This window comes from Lepidochelys olivacea, assembly GCF_965140295.1.
Source record: "Lepidochelys olivacea isolate rLepOli2 genome assembly, chromosome: 5".
Lineage (NCBI taxonomy): Eukaryota > Metazoa > Chordata > Testudines > Cheloniidae > Lepidochelys > Lepidochelys olivacea.
In genome coordinates, this window is record NC_140415.1 from 89,369,741 (window position 1) to 89,395,438 (window position 25,698).

The 25,698-nt window shown below is 42.2% G+C and overlaps 2 protein-coding genes across 2 annotated transcripts in view; one reads left to right on the forward strand and one right to left on the reverse strand.

The window, feature by feature from the left end:
* HSD17B3 (hydroxysteroid 17-beta dehydrogenase 3) overlaps positions 1-2,646 on the forward strand; it is a 28,042-nt gene extending 25,396 nt beyond the window's left edge. Inside the window, exons 10-11 of the mRNA XM_084629087.1 lie at positions 87-236; positions 658-2,646. Of these exons, the coding sequence (XP_084485213.1) occupies positions 87-236; positions 658-768 (261 nt within the window). The 3' untranslated portion in view covers positions 769-2,646. The remainder of the gene's footprint in view (positions 1-86; positions 237-657) is intronic.
* Positions 1-25,698, reverse strand: part of ERCC6L2 (ERCC excision repair 6 like 2) — a gene marked incomplete at its 3' end in the record, with an annotated part of 234,477 nt that overhangs the window by 5,515 nt on the left and 203,264 nt on the right. The window lies entirely within an intron of this gene.

A 25,698-nucleotide genomic window follows, 5' to 3' on the forward strand; every position in this document is an offset into this window, starting at 1 on the left:
GATGCTCCATATACCTTCTATAATGTGTTAAGGACCTTTCTAAATGAAAGGCACTAATTATTGTCAATAATGATCTTTTATTTCAGGTGGTGGCTCCTTTTGCTGTTTCTACTCCAATGACAATGTACCAAAAACCCAATCTCATAACAAAGACTGCGGAGGAGTTTGTTAGAGAATCACTGATGTATGTAACTGTTGGAGAGGAGACATTTGGTTGTTTAGCCCATGAGATCTTGGTAATTAAATTTAATAATTATTACAGGGCTCTCAGGGACTGATCCCAAAGCCCATTGAAGTCAACTGGAGTCTTCCCATTGATTTCATGGGGTTTTGGATCAGGCCCCAAATGAAAAATTCTGTACAGGCTTAATGCTGATTGTGAATTGTTGATGCTTATATATGTCACCAATTAACCGTAGTAGGAGTTAGGTACAAGCACTGATATGAGTAGATTCCATCAGTTGGAAACTGAAAAAAAAACCCTCCCCACGCTGAAATATTGACTGTAGCAGTATCACAAAAGTTTTCAATGCTAATTATTATAACCTACATGAACACTGATTTGATTTCTTTATAGCTACCTGTAATGACTTTTCTTTTACCTCCCCCTCCCCTTTTTGTTTGTTTGTTTTTCCTTTTTGTTCCACTGTTTGTAAGGCATGCATCGTGCAGCTCATTCCGTTGTGGGTATTCCACAGTGACAGACTTCAAGAGGTGTTTCTGAACACATTTTCGACTTACCTGAAAAGGAACTGGAAGAGACCCTAACAAAATCAACTTTTTAGACCATGTGAAATTGTGAATTCTAGCTTCATACACTATAATTCTGGGGGCTAAATTCAGCTCTGGATGAATTTGGCCCAGCATGCTTAATGAAGAAGTTTGCTAAGGGCCTGATCCAAAGGCCATTGAAGTCAATGTTTTTCCACTGACTTCAATGGGCTTTGGATCAGTTACAGAGGGATGGGATGCTACAGCTGCTTTTGCTTCTTTAAACTGAGCTTGCAAAGGGTGGGTAGCTACAGCTGTTTAATGTTTACAAATAAGACAATTTGCATTATTTCCAAACATAGGTTTGTTTGCTTTGATGCTTTTAGGAAGATTCACCTGATCTGTGAAGGGGCTTTGGATTTTTGTGGTAGGACACAGAGATTTTTTCTAGAGGAGGAGGAGATAGTGGGAAGAGGTTTTAGACGTTGGAGGGAATCTGTGCATAGGGGCTTTGGAAGTTTGCAGGAACAGAGTTTATTAGTGGAAAGGGCTTTGGAGTCCTCCAAAGCATCTTATATGAATCACTGTCAGACAGGGTACTGGACAAAGTAGACCTCCAGTATGGTAACTTCTATTCCTGTGTTTGTAGGAAGATGAAAGCTGAAGGTGAAGACTTTGAATCTAGATAGTTATTTGGAAAACTTTACACATTCAGAACTTCTCTTTATTTTGTGTAGAATTAGGAAGTGAGAATCTTTGCACTTTGTTTTGTTTGTGTGTTCCAAAAAGCTATTCAATAAAGAAACAGTCAAGTATCAGAAGTCTTATTTAAACCAGCAGGAGTGAATATATATTTGCATTTGTTGGCCAAATGTGATCTGAGGATGTCCCTGTAGTGTACACAAGATAGGAGGTAAAGCTGTGCTCCCACTTAATTCAACCACTAAATAGATCCTAATGGCTCCTGCCATTCCTTTAAGATGCCATGTGACAAAAAGCTATATAATGACATATGCCAGATACTGCCAACGCACTGACATAGTACAGCATAGCAGCTCCTTTCCATAAAATACAATGTTAAAATCTCATTGTAAGTCTGACTTACATCAGAAGGACGAGACAGGAAAGATCCTAACTCTCCACATATGTCAGCACAGAAACCAAATTCTGCACTGTTCTGAATCTTCATTCAAAGGCACATTAGGGAACACCGCAAAGCGTACTACATGTTATGGTGTTTGTGTGTGTGTGCGTGGACATACGTGTTTAGAAATAGTTGATTCTGACGTTTACATACTAATATCTATTTTCAACCCCTCTCACACTGAACATCATCATTAAAATAATTACTTCAATCTCCAGGAAACAATGAGCATTCTTCATGGTCATGTAATACCCACCACACCACCTGTAAGGTACAACGAACTATGTTCTATGGAAATTGTAAAGCAAGGCCTCACAGGAGCATGCCAGTAACTCTATGTAAATAAGTCATTCCACTGAGTTCAGTGGGGCTATTTCACATGCTTAAATTTACGCATGTGCATAAGGGTTTGCAGGATCGGGGCTAAGGTAGTAATAGGTCACCCAGGTCAGGATTGCCAACTCCGAAGCATTCCAAAAATCCATGAGCCAACCCCCCAAAACCATAGAGGAAACTCTACAATTGTGACACTTGGCAACACTGCTAGGTCCTTCCTACTTTGACTGCTGAAAATGAAACATTGAGAGAAAAGTGAGCCAGGTTCCTCAAGAACAGCAGAAACACAATTAAGGCATGAGAGCACTAGCTATGAATTTTGGCATCTCCCATTGTTTGGACTTCTCTTGAAAGGAATAGTTACATTTCAGTAAGAGATTTGGGGTTAGTAGATTTGAATTTCTAACTCCAGAAAAAGTTTTGCCAAAGTTTTAGGAATGCAGATAGCAGTTGTACAAAAGGCACTATGTATTAAAAGATCACTCTGCTGTTTTGTGAAGAAAAACAAGTGAAAAATTTAATTAAAAACAGTACTATATGTAGGGTGCTTAATAGCTGTTAGAAAAAGTCTAGAGAGACATTTTCCAAAGCACCTACATGACTTCGCTGTTAAGTCCCATTAGGACTTCGAAGTCACTTAGGCCCAGATCTTCAAAGGTATGTTGGCTCCTAGCTACTGATTTCAATGGCAGTTCTATGTCCATGTATTCTGTGACCAACTCAGTCATAGGGGCATCATTTCATGATGTTTCAATGGGTGATATTATCCTAGCAGTCCCTATCTTCTCTGGGATCCCTTACAGATAGGGAACTAAGGCATAGACAGCCTAAGTGACTTGTCCAACACAGGCAGTCCATGGCAGAGCAAGGAATTAAACATGTGTCTCCTATGTCTCCCCAACTGCTGGGTCATCCTTTCTCCCCGCAGTGGCAGTTAGGAGCCTAATTACTTTTGAGGAGCTGGGACATAAGTGCTTTTGAAAATGTTACACAATATCATAACACAACCCAAAATGAATGTTTCTCCTGTTTATGAAATTCACATACTGTACATTGGAACTAAATACCTTGTCTGTCTTTCTGAGTACCCTGTTATATGGAAAATATTTCCTACATTTTATGCCCATTGAACTTGCTCAGTTTGTAAATTAAACAGTCTTTCTACATTACTTATTTGGTTGTTTCATAGTTGTGTTAAACAATTCATAGAATATAAACTACTGAATATTCACACCCAGTATAAAAAACATCTGCAACTGGCAATGAGACACTGGTGTTATACATATTAACTTTGTTTGAAAAAATGAGGAATGGACATGGTTTGGTCATCATTTCATAAATTACCATTTTATATAGATTAAAAGATAGTCTCTAAAGTATGCTACTTGTACAGCTTTACAATAAACCAACAATACATGATAAATATTACATGTGAGCCAAAGCCTACAGGCCTTTGGGAAATCCCCTGTTCAATTCAACAATTGAGGGGGACAGACTGACTGACACACTCTCTCTCTTGAGATATGAAATTAAGTCTGGGCAAGATAAGGAAATAAATAATATTCTTTCTCTAGCCCTACATCCATCTAGAGCCACAAGTAATTATATACATGCTTAGTTTTATGCACGTGAGTAGGCCCATTGGCTTACTCATGTGAGCAATGGGACTGTGTTTTAGTGTCTAATCCTGACCCATCTAAGTCAATGGATGCTCTGTATTCACTTCAATGGTGCGGAATGAAGCAGAGAGGGCATTTCGCCTTTAATTTGATCTACTAACCTATATGAAAACTCCAAGCTGCTTTAGGATTATTCCTCGAGGTAGCTAATGAGATAACTTACTTTTTTCCTCAGTGAGGACAAAGCCTAAATGCTTGCAGGACTGCAGCCTCAGAGTATGTCTACACTCTGTGCAAATAAATCCCTGCAGCAAGTCTTGGAGCCCAGGTCAACTGCCTTGTGCTCGTACTACAGGGCTAAAATTAGGAGTGTTGACATTTGGGCTTGGGCTGGAGCCCAGGCTCTGAGACCCTGGGAAAGTCTACACTGCATTATCACTCAGGCCTTCAGTTTCCTCTAGCGATGACAGTGTTTTTTGCTTGTTGATAAATCAAATACTGCCTTATTCAGTAACACAAGGACCCGCCCCCACACACATGCTGCTGGAAAAGGGTGGGACAGAAATGGATATTTTGGGGAATTGAGTGACCTGTTCAGGAAGTGACTAGAGCATCAATAAAATTAACATATCAAGTTCTCCAGTAGCGTATAATGCAAGAAGAAATATTTGCTTCTAGCAGATAGGATTTAAATTAGAAAAAATTGGATATTTGGCAAATTCCCTATTGAGTTTCAAAAGTGAAAATGATCAATCTAGTTTTGTTACCGAAGCAGAGCGAAAATAGAAAGCTAGATAAGATGGGCATATGACAAGAAGAAAATAAGGTTTAAAAAAAAAAAGGTAGTTTTAAGAAACATGGGTAAACAAGAATGTGTGTTTGTATGCACAAACACGAAGTCATTAGTCATCTTGGGTGCCTTAAATTCTGGGTGTCCAAATTGAGGCATTTTAAAGGGCCCTGACTTCCACAGGGTGGGTGCTCAGCACTTGCTGAGAATCAGACCCCATTAAAGTGTCTCAATTTGGACAAAATCAGTCTAGGCCATACTATTTTATCTGGACAGACTTTCCTTAATAGTAAGATTGTGGCCTGCTCTCAGTTAATGAGTGAAATGCTGACTAGCTCTACTGAGTCTGGTCTACTGACCTAAAAATGTAATACACAGTCTTGAAAATGTGAACAACCCTTACTTACAAAACATTTCAGTTATTGAATTAGCCTCATACATGTTTGTACAGGCAAAAGGGACATTGTTTCGGTAACAAAAAGTGCAGCCAGTCACCAAGAGTACTACATTAAGGAAAAAAGAAGCAGTTCAGGGCACGATTGCTTTTAACAATAACGATGTAATCCACTGATTGAGTATATCAGTGGCATAGCACTAAGTCAAAGTCTTACTTTTAAAGAGATTGGAACTGGAAATCTGTCTAGACAAGCCATTTAGAGCACAGTACAAAAAATCGAAACCCTTGAATCCCAAAGTTGTAAACACTATTATCAAGACTGGTAATACTGACAGGACCCTACTGTTCTTAAGGACCACCCGCAACAGAAAGAATTTTATGTGGCAGCTTGCCCAAAATATTTATTTGAGATATATTACTATGTGGCAACAATGTAAAAGAGCTGTAGGAGTGAGGAGTGCTTACTGGGCGAGCAGCTGATGGGGTTGGCCTTGACAATGGCTGCAATACATATTTCAGAAAGTGATACAGTCCTCCTAAATGAGCAACATTGCAAACACGCTCTCTCAGGCTATTCTGACAGATTAGGTTGTCTTCCCATCCCAGCAGAAGGGCAAGGCTCACACATTGATGGGGAAAATGCATGCAGGGGTCAGTTATCCAAATCTTATTGTGAGGAACATCTTTAGTTATAAACACGCTCGCACATTCTATTCATGATCCTTAAATTCTTGCACCACATACACTTGCACTTTTGGGGTGCTGGGAGGGAGGCCAGGCTAAGAATTCAATACCGTGTCCAGGAGTTTCCAAACAGTGGCAGCTGATGGAGCAGAAGTGAGAGACTGGACTACAGCTTGATGCATTAATCAGTACCCTTCTCCCCTCTCTATGGGGAGCTGTGGGACAGTGAGATCTGTCTAAGCCCAGTTTTCAGTCTTAGATGCCTAAAGTTATGTACCTAATTCTGTATTTAGAAACCTACATTCTCATTTTATAACTATAGATGGAGTTTAGGGTCAAATTTTTGTCCTGCTTGAACAGTGGCACAAGGGATTAAGGGGGTTGCAAGGCAGCCGCTTGCCCGCCCCCTTATCCCCCCCTGCCTCCCCATGCACTGCGTGGCCAGAGACAACTGGAGGCTTGTGGGGGCTTTAGCTTCTCTGAAGATTTAGGGATTGTATTAATAAATAAAGGAAGCACTGAGTTTGGGACAAAAAACTGATTTATCACACTTTAGTAAAACGGAGATTTAGTTATGGTACCAAACTACTCATTAAAGTGCTAGCCAACAGAGAGAGAGAGAGAGAGAGAGAGTGTGTGGGGGTGGGTGGGTGGTTAAACTCTAGTCTCCCAAATGAAAAAAGTTGTCCAGGCCCTTGCACTAGCTACCCACGTCTTGGGGCACAGAAGAGGAAGCAGGTTCTGCAGAGCTGGTACATGCCATCCCTTCCTTCACAGGGGGAGGCAGGAGAAGTGCCGGAACCTGGATTTCTACATCCATGAGCCCAGCAGCATAGCTGTGCCAACATGCTGAGGAGCATCTGTTGTACTGGATATAGACCCAATGTAGTTTACTCCCTCTCCAGAGCAGGTGGCAGATGGTTACGCTCCACAAACTTATTCATTTCATCCACATTAAAATGACGCAATTATCTAAGATGATAATATGAAAACTATTCCAGTGCAAGCAGAAACTCTATTGCAAGGTTCTCTCCTTGAAGCAAACACTTCTGATGCAAAAAAACTTTTGCTACACATTGCCAGCACTCATGAGAGTTCTGATAACCATTCATTGCAGAAGTGCCCTATGTGGAAACCAAATAAACTAACTAAGCAAATGGATGCCACAGGAGATGTTATACAAAGTAAGTTGTAGAAATGGTTAATGGTAAGAGGATATTAATGTAATAATAGTTAGCAAGGAAAGGGAGAAGTCAAAAGGAAGAATTATGTTGGACCAGAATAAGTACTCGAGGTAGCAAGATACTCTGCTGTCTTAGAGGCCTGGAAGTCAGAAGGCCTGGGCTATATTTAACTTTAGCAATGAGTGATGGTCTGACCTTTGATGAGTCGCTTAAGCCTCTCTGGACCTCAGTTTCCCCAGTTTCTCTATTTTACATCTACCGCATAGGTGAGAAAAAAAACCCCTTCTTCCCCCCAGTTTGAAGGCTTTTATTAATGTGTGTCAAGAATTGAGATCCTTATATAAAAGGTGCTATGTCATTATGAAGCCATATTATTATTGCTATTTGCTTATTTAGATTGCCGTAGTACCCCAAAGGCGTGGCACTTTCTAAACAGAAAAGTGTACCTGAAGCATGCTCAGTCTAAAAAGAGTACATACTAATATTTTAACTTACTTCCATTCAAGGTAGAAGGCCCTACTGAGACCCCCAACAATGCTACAGGAACTAGTATCAAAACCATGGGCAATTATTTCTGAGACCTCAGAACAAGTGAGGCCCTAAGGAGCAAAGCCCACTGAAGTCAGTGGAAAGACTCCCATTGATTGCAGTGGGCTTTGCACTGGTCCCATAGTGACCAAGGGACTACTTGTGGAAGAAGGAACTGCTCAAGAGGTGTATAGCTGGCAGAATCTGACCCTTGATTTCTATTTATGACAGGCTATAAAGCCTGTTCAGTAGTTCTCCGTGTTAACAGAGTATTTGAGATAGTTCCACATAACTTGCTCAGAGGGAGCCAGGTAAAGGTAGATTCAATGGAACTGCTCTATGATTCAGGCCCGTAAGGGTGGTTAAAAGGCAACTGCTTAAAGAAAAACAAAACAGTGCCTCAGTTTCAAGAGAAAGTCAGGGCCACTGGACCATTTCGCTCACCCACAGTTTGGATATTATCCCTGCCACCTTGGGTGGACCTACAAATAGCTAGAATAATTAAATCCCTGGATCAGGGGTTCTCAATCTTTTTCTTTCTGATCTCTCCCCCTCCCCACTATAAAAACTCCATGGCCCAGCTGCGCCACAACAATTGTTTTGCTGCATATAAAAGGCAGGGCTGGCATTAGGGGGCAGCAAGGAGGGCAATTGCCCAGGGCCCCACACCATAGGGGGCACTGTGAAGCTAAGTTGCTCAGGCTTTGGCTTCAGTCCCAGGTGGTGGCGCTTAGTGTCCCAGGCTGCAGTCCCATGCTGCAGGACTTCTGCCTTCTGCCTTCTGCCCTGAGACCTAGTGAGTCTAACACTGGCCATGATGGCTCAAAGTAGCTGAATATTGCAGAGAAGGCTTTTGTGCAATAGGTCATGTACAGTAATCTGATTTCTCTGGTATCATTCTGAAATGTATGAATGTTGCTTGCTGCTCAGAGTCCCCCCGTTGTGTAACAATAACTAAAGGTAAATTCACCACTAAGGGGCACTAAAGGAGTGCTTAATTATAATATCCCTGCAGCACCTGTTTAGGAGAAATACCAGTAGTGTGTGGATAAGAACTGCAGAAAATGACGCCTTAAAGTAATTGAAGATCTGACTTAACTGTAAAAAAACCCAAGAAAATTCAGGATTATGGCTGAAAACTCAGACCTTTTGTGTTGTGTGTTCAGTACTTTAGAGTTATTAACTAATAAATATTATGGCAACAATTGAGAATCATGTTTAGGAGATATTCTAAACACAATGGACATATTTATACACTAGCTTTTGGCTTGTCTGCCTTCCTACACTGCAAATAAAATGAGTTTTCTGCTGGCTGATTGTGGGATTATTTCTCAGATGCCAAAGCATAGCAGTTCCAATCAGCCCAAAGTTTTATGTTCAGGAAGACAGGATTTTCTAATTTTAACATGTTTATTATTTACAGGCTGCATAGTCAGCTGTGTAGGTTCACTCTCTCCCCAAAGAGAAAAAGTTATTCTATTAATTTCACGGAACATGTCAGGCTTACTCTTGCAGCTATCCTACTAAAGGAAAAGCAGTCTAGCTACTGGTTAATCTTAGAGTGCTGTTAGGAATGTTACAGCAGCATGAATTGGCTTAGATATACTGCACCCAAGGCTGCTGTAAGAACCTGAATACAGTAGTGTAGTTTTGTAGAAGAGGCGCAGGATTAGCAGTCATGAACTGAGTTCTGCTGTAAGGCCTTAGGCTAATAATCTAAACTCTGTAAAATCGGGATAATACTTACCTACTTGGATGGATGCATTCATTAATAGTTGTATAGTCCTTTGAAGATGTCATCTACTATTTAAGGGTAAGCATGTTATGTTGTGTTCAATAAGACCATTGCCTGAACTAACTAAAGTGAATGTTAGGCTCATATTTTTGAAAATCTCAGTACTGTTTTTTTCATTTGTGGGTAGATGTTTGCCCAGTGGAATAGGCACTGCAGACATATCATGTTTTAAGGTTTCCTTTGCCTGGCATTATGAATGTAGGTAGACATTCTCCATTCATTCAATACCAGTATGCCTAAATTAGCATGCAGTTACTGCCAGTGGTGTACAAATGGCAGTTTGCATGCACAATCACAGTAAATCCATATACAATTCTGTATATATTTTCCATACAGACATTGGGCCTCTGAGAATTTTACCCTAGGAGTGCAAACATCAGCTTCTAGGAGCAAAGTTTTTAATATTTATCCCTATTAGCTTTAAAACCCAGGGGAAAGCCATGTTTCAACAAACAACAAATATGTGTAATTCCTTTAACAGATATTTTTATATTTCTCCAAACATTACCAGAAGAGGGCACTATTGCCTCATTCTAACAAATTCCAGGGGGATTTTGCCATCACGATCTAGCCCTTCCCTGTATGTCATGCTAACTTTTGTAAGTTCATCTAGCTTATCTTTCTGAGTTCAAATGTCAAATAGTAGATAAAGTCACATCTTGACTTCAGTGAGTATTTTGCTTGTATAAGGACAGAGTAAAGACCCTGGGATTTGAAATCCAGATTTTATGTCCTGTCCTGTGCAGAACTCAGACATCAGCACTTTCTGGCACTTTTCAATTCAGTGCTACAGCAGAGTATTAAGTGTTAGCGTTCATATACCTATCAATAGAATTTAGTTCACCCTAATGTCAGAATGAGCCAACTGAGCATGCTCAGACAGAAAGACCACCGATATCAACACAATACTGAGGAATGACCAACACTGCAGGAACTCCACCTGTAGGGAAACACATGGTTCTGGTTTATGTCTGTTCCGCTAGCAGGCTCTGGTCTAAATCTACTGGCCTCTTCTACTGTAGACGTTTTATTATTTACAGTATGTAGTGCTGCTTAAATCCATCTTCTTTCTGGCTATGGTTTTGGCAGCCTCTGCCCTGATGTGTGGCTAGTAACTGAATGTTCACCACCCTGATATAGTCTAGTCCAGGGGTCTGCAACCTTTCAGAAGTGGTGTGCCGAGTCTTCCTTTATTCACTCTAATTTAAGGTTTCGCGTGCCAGTAATACATTCTAATGTTTTGAGAAGGTCTCTCTCTATACGTCTATAATATCTAACTAAGCTATTGTTGTATGTAAAGTAAATAAGGTTTTAAAAATGTTTAAGAAGCTTCATTTAAAATTAAATTAAAATGCAGATCTTATCAGTTTAGCGTGATCCTTGCCCTTGCTTTTCCTTGCTGAGTTTTCCAGTGTCTGGCACGTATTTGGATACTTTAACCTGCACACAGGTTTCTGAGTGATCAGTTGTTAACCGGCTCTGGGAGGGACAGAGGACAGATTTCATATGTGAAAATACCTGTTCACACAGGTATGTGGATCCAAATGTTGAAAGCATTGCAAACGCAATTTTCTTCAAACAGTTAAATTTCACTGGCAGGGACGTCCAGCAGGTCAGAATAGCGGCCCCAGGATCTCTCTCGGTAGCTTCAAGTGCACTCCGCAGATCTCTAAACTTTGATGCCCACAGTTCGGAGCTTTTTAACTGAATGAGCTGCATTTCGAAATCTTCAACACCCATCCACTGAAATACAGACAAATCCAAGTTGCTTTCGTTGAACTTTTCAGGTTTAATTAGAAAAGAAAGCATTGGGCCAATTGTTGGAAATCTGGAAATCTGTCAGAAAATTCTGATTCCAATTCTTGCATGTACATTCTAATCTCAATGTCAAATGCAGTGTGCTGTTCCACGTGGCGTGATAGTGATGTAAGCAACAAATCAGGACTTAAAAATATCCCAGTACAGTGGCACTGGAACAATTTTTAAGGTGGGGGTGCTGAGCTGCGCTCCCTCTTGCCCTGTCTGCACCCCTCACTGCCCCAGGAGCCGTTGGCCAGGACCCCAGGCCGGCAGCGGGCTAAGCGGGGCCGGTGGATGGAACCCCGGCAGGCAGGGGATTGGTGGCCTGTCCCCCAGGCCAGCAGCGGAGCCCCCAGGACTAGTGGCCGGGACCCAGGGAGTGTGAGTGCCACTGAAAATCAGCTCACGTGCCACCTTTGGCACGCATGCCATAGGTTGCCTACCCCTGGTCTAGTCAAAGGCTGAAATGTTCTCATATGCAGTGAACATATCTTCTTTCTCTATATTATGGATGCATTACTAGTAACTTCCATAGTTAAGGTTCGTTAAACTTTGCGGGATCTCCTTTTCATTTAAAGACATACGGGCAGAGTGGTGTTCCCTGTGGTGAACATGGCAGTGTAGGTGAAGGGCTAGCTGCTGATTGATAGGAGACAGTGCCCAGGCAGCCCATCAGTTGGAGAGCACTATGACAGCTCAGCTAGGCAAGGATAAGGAGGCAGGATATCAAAGACCTGGGAGCATGGCTTCATCCTGCCCTCTCACTCCCCACCAGCATAGCCTTGAAGGCACAGACCTCAGGGTTCATTTTAGAAATGCCTGGTCCCAAATATTCATAATTAAAACTACCGGGCTAGCTGTCTACAAACATGACTTGAGTTCCAAGTCTCCGTGAGATCTATAAAACAGGCAAAGTTTGAAGCTTATCACATGAGCCAATTCTGAGTCATTTAAGGGCAAGGTTTCTATTCTGAACATAAAGGGGCTGATTTCCCAGTATGCTGGGGCAAAGCAGCCCTAAGGTCAGTTTCACCAGACACAGGAGCATTGCTCCAATGTAAGAACACAGTAGCAGTGGCTACAACTGCTGCTGATTTGGGAATTATGTGACCCTAGCAACATCCTGGTATAATCAAGCAAGGGGTTTACTGCTACCTGGGAGTAAGTTTCAGCTGGCCTAACCAATTCACTGTACCCCAACTTACTGAAGTTCCATATCTGAAAGGTGGCATGTAAGATATTACTGGAAAACTAGTAACTCACTGATCACATATAATCATGCATGATCATGCATAGGCTGTGTACAAGAAAAAAAAAGTGGTGTCAAAAATGTGTTTGGCAAGCAATGCATAAGCCCAGTATGCCCTACCCAAATGGGCCATGTATTGGATTTCTTTATCCAGCCTGGTTCTCAGTCAGAAACAATGAAGGTCTATTTACTTATAAAGTAAACAAAGCCATCAAGTAGGGAGGAAGACAGAATGGTGTCCTCGCCTCAGCAAGAGAAACATTATCTGGACTATAAAGACAGCAGGTCTGAACCTCAAATAAGTAATTGAATCAACTGATTGTATACAATATTACTGTATTAGAAAAGTTTATCAAGTGAGGTCTTTTCTGAAAGTTAATGGCACACTGGTGATTAATATCATTGTGAATGTTTTTATTAACACTATATGAGGAAATATGGATACTTAATGATATAATGCTTTAAAGGCTGTGACCAAACACAGAGAGAAATGGGTCTCTCTTCCCTCCTCCCCCCAAACAAGAGGAAATGCAGCTACCTACGTATCTCCCATGAAATTAACTCAGGTGTGACCAAAAAACAAACAATGGAAACTCCATTTATATACATATCAGGAAGGAAATTGGAAGGAAGTAAAGCATGAGGTCATCCTTAGTCTGGGGACAAAACAGTAAGTTTGTGAAGATATAAGAGAGTGGAGAAGCCATCTTGGCATCCACTACCGGGCAGACAAAAAGTCAGAGCCAGAGGTGAAAGTGGGTTGGTACGGGACGGTATGGCACACTGGTAAGAAGTGGCTGCCAGTACCAGCCCATACACAACCAACGTTAAATCATTGCCGTGGCAATGCTTTAACGTTGCTGCCCCTTTTTCCGCCCCCTGCCAGGACTGCTGCCAGGGTGGGGGTGGGGGTGAAAAAGTGGCAGCTGCCCTGGGGCCCATCGATTTAAAAGGGCCCGGCCTCCCAGCTGCCACTACTGCAGCAGCGGCCAGAGCCCCGGGTCCTTTTTAATTGCCACCAGAGTCCCGGGCTGCACAGACTGGGCAGCCTGGAAGGGCTGGCTGGGTGAGGCTGACCTCCCCAGCCCTGCTCCTTCCTCCGGAGACCCCACCCCTTCCAGGGTCCTGGAGCCGGGCCCCCATCCCAGTAAGTATTTTATCTTTCTTTCATCCCGGTCAGAGCTCTTGTAAGCTGAGAAAGATGGGCCCTTCAACCAAGGAGGCTGAAGTCTCTGGGAAAACAAGATCAGTAAAGACTTTGAACAAAGACTGTAGCTTGTTAAGTTAGGTCTTAGCCACCATGCAACAGAAAGTGTATTTTACTTTTGTTTGTAACCCTTTCTAACTGTATTCCTTCTACTTGGTATCACTGAACCCGATGTCCTCTGACTAACAAAAATGTCTGATAAACCAACTCAGTGCTGTGTTTGAAGGGAAGGGTGTATTTACTGCACGGGTAACCAGACTGTGGCTGAGGTGTAACAAGCCAGCTGCTGGAATCAGAATTGCTGAGTCATAGAGTTGCTTACCTCACAGACACTCTGTGCAGGTTTGTATGCTGGCTGGGAGCATCCAGACAAGAGAACCACAGCAGCCGAGTCTTGTGAAGCACTCAGGGTTACAGGGCCAGTGGTGAAAACTCCTCACCAGCCTGGATTGCATCTCAGAATGTGACAGCATCTGACTGGGGTAAAGATTGTTTTGGAGGCCTAAAAGTGGCTTAAGGAGAGGTGTGTACGAAAGGTACTTTATCTGTGTCAGCACTTCTTGGGCATAGCCAGTATGTGAGCCATCATGGGGCTTTTTTGCCTTTTTTTCTTCATGGTCAAATAACTTAAGTTGCTCAAGCTTGCCCTGAAGAGACCACTCTAGGGATGACGGTGTAGTTCAGATCATACATATTTCATCCTTGATCTTGCAGCTTTGCCAACCAGATTGCCACTTAGTGCCAGTTGCAACCCTGGTATTTGTGATGTAGACAACAGTCTACTATTTACCCATTCTAGAAAGACCACCAAACGGTAATGATCAATACTGACCTGGGCTGTATTTGAAGTAATGATCTGTAAGTGAAAGACTCCTGGATCGTCCATTCTCCCTCCATCAGCATTGTCAATGTGTGACCTCACAATGCATGTGTATTAAGTAACATGAACTGCTAGAACTTATCAGTTCTAAAGACAATGATATTTTTAACTTCTCCACCCAGAGAAGCAGAATACAGAGCACAATGGTTATGTATTATTAACATTAGAGCTGGTTGAAAGTGGTAAGTATTTTCTGCTAAAGATTTCAAGAAAAGAAATCCCTTCCCCCAGATTTTTACAAAAATGTTTCAGCCTTTGGTTTTCATGTTCTATAAACCTTTAAAAAGTTTTGTATTTTGAAAACTTTTTTCATTAAAAACAAAAATTTGAAAAGAGTTTGCTTGAAGATTTTCACTTTGATTCCAAGATGTTGTTTTGAATAAAACATTATAACCAACTCTGTTCAAGATGGTTTAATGCATTGGACAGTCTGTGGCAAATCGAAGTCAGAAGATACAGGGCTAAGCTTAGGATCATGATAGCCATCGTGCACCCAATCTGGGGGTGCTTCTGTGACACCTTTCCCTGTGTTCAGACAGGAGCGTTTCCCACCAGAAAAACCCAGCCCTCTAAAATGACATACTGTCACATAGCATGTGCTGAGTGGAGATTGCAAGGGCGGGATTCCTCTTGAACTCTCAGTCTCCTTACTTTTAATGGTTTATGCTAACCCCTTCTTACTGTTAAATGTACCTTTTCATGTGATTCCGGGGTGGTGCCATTTTCATCAATGATTATAACACATCCACAGGTCTTAATTAAAAACTTGTCATTTTTTGGTAAGGAAGTTATTCAGACTCTGGTGATTGAACGTAAAAACCTTCAGAAGTTCTCTCTCTTAATCACTTGCCTCCAAATCCAATACATGATCTGTTCTGAATGGGTAAGCAAGGCATTCCACTTAATTTCCAAAGGGAGTGACAAAAGTTTTGAAAGGGATGTTTAATGACATTCTGTACAAAGAAATATCAGAAACCAAGGACTGCTGCTCTAAGTGTTCACAGAGCAGCCTCTAACTATCATCATATGTTGATGATATACATACAGGCTTTAGAAGACAGTTTTCTTCCAAACAGCCCACCCACCTCATAAATCAATACATAGATCAATAAAGTGACAAAATGTCTCTGCTGCCGCTGCACAGTAAATGCCAATTCTGCTTCATGTTCTATCTGGCAGATCCCAATGAATGGCACTGTGTGGGTGGCCTGAAGGAGAACACCTTGATTTTCAGAGCTGCCTGCCTTACTAAACCATGTCACCCACCCCATCTGGATCACAGAAACCAGTGTACTGATGAAATCACAGAGGATGTCAGTAAGAGTTGAATAATATTCTTTTAATACTGAATAACCATGTAGGCCTGGCAGAACTTACAACATATGCATATGGCAAACACATGATCAACATATTATACTCTGAATCAATTGCTTTAGTTTGTTTTCAGCACAATTTCAGTCTGAGAAAATCCATTGCCAGTAAGTGATGTATGACAGTTTGTTGGAAGAAAGATATCACAGTAGAAAAAAGAGAGCTGTAATCAAGTCAATATTAAATAGAGGCTGTACTTTTACACAAACAGTTTATAATTAAAAGAGGGCATTTGCATGACAAAACTGAAAATGCATAATGAATTCAAGTGCCTGCAGGACAGTTTACTTGTTAGAGCTGGTTGAAAAATTTAGCAGAGATTTTTTTTTGGACAGGGACACATTTTCAGTGACAATTTTTGCCAGAAAAGTGACCCTTTTTTCAAGCCACCTCTGATCTTTTACACTGCCCACAACAGAGTTAGGGGCTTTACAATAAAAATGAAATAAAAAAGTTTATTCCCTGGAGTGGTTACATTCTGTTATGGTAGATAAATTACACATGCACACGTCAGGAGAGCTGTGCTAAGACTCTGGTCATTCACTACCAAAACCATTTGCCTCTTCTTCTTGAGAAGCTGGCCTCTCCCATAATGGAGCAGACCCCTTATCCTCTCTCTGGAGCAGTCATTAGACTACATCACGCCCGCCCCCACAATGTTTTCAATCATACAGAGGAGACAGTATTTTCAGCTAGGTAAGGCCAGAGACTAGGAGGCAGAACTATGGCCTGGTTGTAGGAAAGTGGATCCTAGCACAGCTAGATGCTGAGGTTTACCCATCCTACTCTTTCACTTTGGTATTGTGAGGTTTAACAGCCCATCTCTTTTACCACCACTCACCAGAAAACCTGCCCCAGTGGGGAATGAGAAGAACAGGTCAGAAGACATCCAGTCTTCTACATAATGACCTTTGGGGAGGTTCGGGCGAGAGGCTGTCGAGGCATCCTCAGCCACAATACACACAAGCAGTTAAGTTGGTTAAAGAAAAATATGTACTTACGTTTTATGCTTCTGTCTCTCCATTTCCATCACATTCATTACACCTTAATGCACAGTCCCATGACTCACCTCTCTCTTCCCTCAACTCTTCACTATCCACTCCTTCACTAGGGTGGTCATAAGTACAGCAAGCTAGAGATGATTGACCTTGTAGCTGAACAGGCACCTTCATTGGCTTCTGCTCTCTCTCCATAAAAATAGCAGTGGGATTAGGGGAGACAATAGGGAAACTGTACGGTAGAGACTCAAGTTCTTTAGGCTGCTACCACAGGGCAGTCTGGGGGATTCCTGGCTTTCCTCTCTCAGGTATATCCCTGAGTCAGCAGTCAATGCTGACCCTTTGTATAGGGAAGAACATGCAGGGGTTTGCAGCAATTTTACCTAACTGGGGTTTAAGATGGTTTAAGGAGGCTAAATCTTGATTCATTGTACATTCTTTTCTTCACTTAAGAGTGCAGGGACACCAAGGCTGAATATAGGCTAATCTAGACAAGGTCTCTTCCTATTCACTGTCCTCTAAATACCTCTGAAGCTATCACTTCCAGCACAAAATGGTCCCTCCATACCCAGCCAAGCAATCCCAATAGGGCTCTCCATCCCCAGCCTGGCTACAGTGATTTCAGCATGGTTCAGTCATCCAGCATGGACCCATCCACAGAGACTGGCTAAACAGTGTCAGCCACGTCCACTTCAAGACATGCTTGCCTTACAAATAAGAGAAAGGCTTTTAGAAGCTCCATCTATCTCCATCTCAGCTAGTGATCTGCCTCTCCAGAGGAAGGCCCATTTCAGCTATCTGCATTGGAGATTAGGCTAGGGTTAACTTGGAAGAGGGCAAATGTGTGCCTATGTTTTACCTGGGATGAAACAGCCTCATAAAAGCATTTTTAAAGAGGGCTTCAGGCAAGCATACCTAAGGAGGGAGCTAAGGATTAGAGATGCAGTCCAGATAAGCACTCAAAAGTCTAGATCAAAGCTTTCTAAGTGCTCCAAACCTCATCATGGGTCCATAAAACATTGGATGACATTCACATCACCTGCACTAAGCCCTTGCAACCAGTATGTAGATAAGTATAGGATGCTGGGAAACAAAATTCACCTCCCCAACTCAGAGCCAGGCTGTGGAGTTCCAGCTCATTGCTTTGGAGCCACTACTGCCCACTACGGGTTGGAGAAGTGGTTACAGCCCCTCCATACATTTGCACACAGTGCTAGGAGCATCAGATCTATATAAACATGGATCCCATAGCCCATCCCCTGGCTATGGAGGAAGGCCATTCTCCATACCATGTGTGGGCTGGTGCAGAGGCCCACTCTGCAATGAGCACATACCTGTGTGCAACTACTTCACCTACGACTCCCCCCTTCCCTACAGCCCCAATATGGTGCCTAAGTATAGGGTGTAGAGGGCCTTGTTCTGGCTCTGTGCACCAAAGTGAATTTCACCCACTCTCAAAACAGATTATCTTGTGGTACAGCACTATATCCCTTCTATACGGGGAAATGGGGGAACCTGGATGTGCAGAGGCATGTAGACATGACACATTGAAAGTCAGTGAACCATATCAGACTCACTGTCCTCCCGCTAGCTACAAATAGACCAAGCCACTGTGACTGAACCAACTGGGTTAGTGAAAGAGTAATTCAGCCTCCATGCCCCTTCAGACACTGCTATCTGCTGAGGTTGCTAATTGTAGTAGTGTAGGGTAATGCTCAATTACAGAATCAGTGATTTATTGGTATACTGCAAGTACTAACTCCAGCATGCACAGGAATAACTCAACTTCCTGCTAAAACCCCAGATCAGACAACATATAAAATACCACTAATGACTTGTCTACATGAACATTTAGCTTACTGCATGTTAGGGGTGAATCTACCTCATACTAGCCCACCAGGGACTAACTGTCTGTGTGGACCCTGCTGATGTGCATTAACTATTTGGTTTGCTTTGAGCTAGTCCTCATTGCTTTGATCTAGTTCTTTCAAACTAATGAACAGTTAATTCATGGCAAGCTAGTGCAGGGCAGATTCATACCTCAGCTGGCCACGCATTAAGTGTTCATGTAGACAAGCCCTAAGAGAAAGGCACAGCATCATATAGTGGTGCAGGTGCCATCTGCACTATTGATTACAGTATTTTGTGATGTAGGGACATATCCACCAGACAGCTGATCTGTCTCATTTCATGTACCAGTAGGTTAATGAACAGCCATCATCTGGTAATGACTGTTGGTTACTATGTCTGGCAGGCCTGCATTCACAGGAATGAGCCAAAGGTAGTCTTATGCCACCTTTCTCTCGTCAATTCTGGCATAAGTTAGAGCAGCCCCATGGCTGTGTTACTCTCTTTCCACTTCTGAAAGCACACACACGTGTTGTTGGGGGAGTAAATCTCTTAGAATTCGCAGGAATAAAGGTGTGAATAGGTATTGTACTCCCCTTTTCCCCCTTCCGCTCCCCTCAGCCCATCCACACACACTCAGGATACAATATCCGGAATAAAAGTGAATACTCTGAGGCAGTTTTCTGATGGTGTCAAGTCATTTACAATGCCTTTTGGTATTTATTACTAAACATACACAAAATTATTCCTGTACATATCTTGCATGTTCATAAATGACTTTCAGCTGCTTTAAGGTAATAAAATACTTCCATGCACCTGGTCACAATTACAGTGCAGTTCATACTCCATTTGCCTTCCTCCTATCATTTTCTTTAAAAATACAGTGCTGTAAACTTTTAAACTTTGGAAACCAGTGTCTAAACAAGCAAGCTCCCCCCCACCCCCAAAAAAAGACTTCGCTGGAGAAAACTATAAACTCACTCAACACATCCCACAAACAGCTATCACTTATTAAAGAATGCCTTAGACTGCTAACCTATGAGACTCAACTTTTTTTTCCTGTCCGAACTGTCTTATCTCCTTGATTTGATTGTTAGCTACGGGGACCATCCATACTTATGGCACACCATAATCAATACAATTGCTAGTAATGCTATCAGAAATAAAGGCTATAATGCTATAGAATATTTGGAGAAAAAAGTCTTTTGAAAGAAGAGAAATTGTCTGACGAAATAAAAGAAGTGCTATCAAAGGAGTTTAAAAAGCTGAGTGACAAATCCTGCTGATCTGCAGGAGTAAGATTGTGACATAACAGAAAACAAATTTATAGTCTTGAATTTTTTTTGTTTAAAGTATCAAGAAAAAATTAAGTATAAACACCCTTTCTTTGCACAAGAAAAAATTAAGTATAAACACCCTTTCTTTAGGACCACACATACTGTAGCATTTATCAAATCTAGAATTCAAAAAGATTGGAATCTGACTTGCCACTGCAGTATCTGGAGTGATTATGTACTGCCACTGTTTACCATTTAGTAACCCAATGGATGCTTCTATGCAAAGTAGTGTCAGTGAATTACAGGTGCCTTTGTTTGAAGCTTCATTTCTACTAGTACACGTGTGGTTTTTAATGCTTTTAATTAGCTGCTGCTGGAAAGAGAACAACTCGTGTTATTCTAACCAAATGTTTTCCATTGTGGCTACTCCAAGGTATGCATGAAGTTTTCAGACAAAAATGAAGTGGCCCTACTGTGGTACCAATACAAGATAACATATTGTATTCATGACTGTTCAATATTGTACAAAGAAAAGGAGGACTTGTGGCACCTTAGAGACTAACCAATTTATTTGAGCATGAGCTTTCGTGAGCTACAGCTCACTTCATCGGATGCATACCGTGGAAACTGCAGAAGACATTATATACACACAGAGACCATGAAACAATACCTCCTCCCACCCCACTGTCCTGCTGGTAATAGCTCATCTAAAGTGATCATCAAGTTGGGCCATTTCCAACACAAATCCAGGTTTTCTCACCCTCCGCCCCCCCCCGCCACAAACTCACTCTCCTGCTGGTAATAGCCCATCCAAAGTGACAACTCTCTTCACAATAAGAAAAGGAGGACTTGTGGCACCTTAGAGACTAACCAATTTATTAGAGCATAAGCTTTCGTGAGCTACAGCTCACTTCCTCAGATGCATATCGTGGAAACTGCAGCAGGCTTTATATATACACAGAGAATATGAAACAATACCTATGATAATCAAGGTGGGCCATTTCCTGCACAAATCCAGGTTCTCTCACTCCCTCACCCCCCTCCAAAAACCACACACACAAACTCACTCTCCTGCTGGTAATAGCTTATCCAAAGTGACCACTCTCCCTACAATGTGCATGATAATCAAGGTGGGCCATTTCCTGCACAAATCCAGGCTTTCTCACCCCCCACCTTCCCGGGGACACACACACACACACACACACACACAAACTCACTCTCCTGCTGGCAATAGCTCATCCAAACTGACCACTCTCTAAGTTTAAATCCAAGTTTAACCAGAACGTCTGGGGGGGAGGGGTAGGAAAAAACAAGGGGAAATAGGCTACCTTGCATAATGACTTAGCCACTCCCAGTCTCTATTTAAGCATAAATTAATAGTATCCAATTTGCAAATGAATTCCAATTCAGCAGTTTCTCGCTGGAGTCTGGATTTGAAGTTTTTTCGTTTTAAGATAGCGACCTTCATGTCTGTGATTGCGTGACCAGAGAGATTGAAGTGTTCTTCGACTGGTTTATGAATGTTATAATTCTTGACATCTGATTTGTGTCCATTTATTCTTTTACGTAGAGACTGTCCAGTTTGACCAATGTAAATGGCAGAGGGGCATTGCTGGCACATGATGGCATATATCACATTGGTGGATGTGCAGGTGAACGAGCCTCTGATAGTGTGGCTGATGTTATTAGGCCCTGTGTGTTTATGGGGGTGGGGAGGTGAGAAAACCTGGATTTGTGCTGGAAATGGCCCACTTTGATTATCATGCACATTGTAGGGAGAGTGGTCACTTTGGATAAGCTATTACCAGTAGGAGAGTGAGTTTGTGTGTGTGGTTTTTGGAGGGGGGTGAGGGAGTGAGAGAACCTGGATTTGTGCAGGAAATGGCCCACCTTGATTATCATACACATTGTGAAGAGAGTTGTCACTTTGGATGGGCTATTACCAGCAGGAGAGTGAGTTTGTGGGGGGGGGGGGGGCGGAGGGTGAGAAAACCTGGATTTGTGCTGGAAATGGCCCAACTTGATGATCACTTTAGATAAGCTATTACCAGCAGGACAGTGGGGTGGGAGGAGGTATTGTTTCATGGTCTCTGTGTGTATATAATGTCTTCTGCAGTTTCCACGGTATGCATCCGATGAGGTGAGCTGTAGCTCACGAAAGCTCATGCTCAAATAAATTGGTTAGTCTCTAAGGTGCCACAAGTACTCCTTTTCTTTTTGCGAATACAGACTAACACGGCTGTTACTCTGAAACCTGTCAATATTGTACAGTAATTCACAAATGCAGTGCATGTTAAAACTGCCATTTCTCACAGGGGTATGTTCCGAGCCTCTCTCATCCACCGTGGATTGCATCCTGCATTGTGCACTGAAGTTAGCTGGGAATTGTGGGCACTCAGCACTGCACCTTGCGGCATCCATCACATTGCGGGATTGAGCCATAAGTGTCAGACAGGTAGCCTTTTCAATTGCCAAGTTCTGATGCCAGAAAAAAAATGGAGAGAACACATCTTACACCGATACAATTACTAGAGAGTGAAATAGTATGAACTACTGAGAAAGTTCAAGATATTTCATCTCCCTCATGTCCTTTGCTTTGACTTTAATTACTCTTGGTGTGAACTCTCTTCATTTTTGGATGAAACAATGAGTCTGAAACATCATGCACACATGACCTGGATAACATTTATCAGCAAACAGGAAAGCAGGACAATTCTGAGAGTATGAATTGTACTCTGAGCAATCAATATCAAACATTTACTCTTGTAGGAAAGGGAAATTTACTTAGCCTCCAACACAGTAAGTCAAAGATACCTTAAAACTGTCAAACTGATTGATATCAAACCTTGTCCCATGTGGGTTAGTCAAGGAGAACAATATTTTAGAAGTGGTATTTGTAAGCTAATATGAGGTGAAGATACAAATCCCTCAATTTATGAACCTGGATATGAAGGCCAAGAATGACCTTTTGGCAGTAACCTAATAGCAAGGAGGATTATGGTGGATTAGAATAAGAGTTAGAATACCAGTAAGGGTACTTTTGACTCCTGCTTTCCTGTCAAGGCCACATCATCCCATTTGCCAGGACGGATGTTGTTGCATTAGAAATACTGAACGGCTGTTACTATTCCACAATTGCCATAGTAGGATATTCTAGAAATGGTTCCTGTAGAGGGCATGGGCCATCCCAATGCAACCCTCATAGGCAGGTGTAGTACTGCACGTATACCTCACCCTGGTTTATTCCAACTGGGTGACAACAACTGGTCTTGCTCAGATCAGGGCAATAAGAAACCAAACACACTAATTAACATAAGTACATCTCCCTTTAACAAAGCCCCATGAAAGGAGCACTTGGAAAACCATTTAAAGGGCCTCACTTCAGGATCCAGGTTCAGAACTCCCACAACTTAAAAGTCCCCCCAAAACAAAAGTCTTTGTATCTGGCCAGGACAGCCGTCAGAGAGCTGAAGAGCACTCACCACCCCTGGCCAGCTCTACAGCTTCTTACTCCCTACTCAGCTTCCTCTTCCTGTTTAAATAGGTCAGTCCTAGTGTGGAGCAGGGAGCCTCCTTGATTCTATGCAGGTGGTTCTGACTGTGGCTTTTGGCTGGCTCCTAAAGTGGTAATACACTCCATCACACTCCTTCTAGAAAGTAACAGCACAGTGTGACTATTCTGTTTGTCTGAAGATATGGTGATACCTTGGAGTGCTCATGCAACAAGTTATGGTGTATCTGTAGTAAAATCAATATGCACAGAAGTTGATGGCATGAGGCCCAAATATAAAAGAGACCCAATGTATTGAACACCAGAAAGGAGATGAAGAGAATACATATGAAAATACCTACCTGGAAAAATAAGAATGATCAAGATACTACCAAAGCTGGTAAATGAAGGACTGACAGGTCAATAGATGTCAATGGTAAGTTTAATTAAAACCCTGACTGACTGATCACCATGACATACAAAAAGGAAAATGCAGAGACTTGATGAGTTCTGCCAGAGTGCTTTACAACACAAATTTACAAAAGGAATGATAAAGTGTTAAGGGGAATGAAGGCCAAGGACTGAATGGGAATGGATACTGAACTATCTTCTCTCCATTAGAAATGGTCTCCGCAGAACCGATCTGAAGCACATTGTGGAGAAGCTGAACTACTGCTGCTACTACGGTCCCTGTCATGTGGCTGGAGGATCTCAGGCTCCACAACTTAAATCTCACACCTTTTTGCCAATACGAATTTGAAAACTGTTGTAAAGAACAGCAACAAAAGCCAAAGGAAAATGACTAAGGCCTTCTAGTTTGCACTGTTTGCCTTCTACATGCTCTGCTCCCAGTTACTGCTGTGCTGTTCATTCAGTGAACTCCTGGATTATTCACAATTTCTGAATATGAACTAACCACCAATGATCTGATTAGGGGGATTATTTATCGTCCGTGGTGATTCTCAGGGAGAAGACCATTGGTGCCTGCTCTTACAAAACTCAACTGCAGGATTTTGTCTCCTCTGGCCACAGAGCCACTAATGGAAGCCCAACCCTGAACAGACTGTAGCCTTTTGGCAAGTGATGGAATGAGTGGAGCAACCTAGGGAGGAGAGGAAAAAGCAGGAAAAAAAGAAAAATGAATAAAAACTGAAAGCACATGAAGATTAAAAAAACAGATAAAGGGGAAAGAATGGAGACAGGAAAGAGACATGATGGTAAGAGAGAATGAAGAGAGACAAGTATAGAGATGGCAACTGTGCAGGGGCCAAGTGAAAGATGGGCATGTGTGGGTGGGACCCATTCACCAACATATTGCAGGAAGGGCTCCATTAAAAAAATTGTCAATCTCTTGCACTATCCAATTCCTCCATGTCTCTCAATATCAACATGGGAAAAAAAGCCGCCTAGAAAACTGTACTTCTGGGAATGTCATCTTGGGGCAATGGCAAGACTCAGTGGTGATTCATGTGTAATTTATGCTTACTCAGCATGGTTCTATCCCCCTTTCGTGTTGAATGGACCACTTAGAAGTTTATGAGTCTGCTACAGCCTTTGAGCTAACAGAATGGGATATTACCACAGCAAGAATCATTGGCAAATACTTTGTGACATTATACTATTTTCAGAGGCCATGTCTTCTAGAACCCATGCTCTGCATATCTATAATCCAGCATAATGACTCAGTGTGGTTTCTGTAGGGGCCTATTGTTCAGAAGAGTCACATGCAAAACTCCTCAGTCTCTGCATTACAGAGCAGTACAGGGTTAACTGCATGTAAGTATTCAGAGTATATTCAACTGCGTTTCACAGCTGTGAATGCTCCAAATGCTGGGGAATTATGTTTATACAAGATATTCTAACCCCCAGGTGTGCTACAAATGCCTTTTAAATAGTTTCCTCAAATACATTCCCAGCTTGATCTCCGAAGAAAGAAACAAATAAAAAAAATCCCAGTCTCACTTTTCTGTAAACACAAGAGGATTTCTAGCTGTTGTATGGACATGCTCTCAGATACTATGGTGATGAGGGTGATGAAAGAACCTGTGTAGAGTAGAATGCCAGGACTAGATTAGTGTGATGTCATTCAAATAAATTCTTGCTGATTGACTTTTGGAGGGGATGAGACAAATTCTATTATTACACCAGCTTAATCTGGCCAATTCCTCCTAAACCAGTGGTACCCAAACTGGGGTTTGTGAACCCCTGGAAGTTCGCAGAACGTTATAGGGGGTTCACCAGAAAAATATCACTAATGGTGGCCAGAGGACCCTGGGCATTGGAAGTAGCAGGTGGGACCTGGTTGCAGGGCAGACAGCCTGAGCCCCAGGGAGAGCGGGGCAGGGCAGTTGGGGCTGGCAGTCCGAGCCCCGGCGATTAGCGGGACCTAC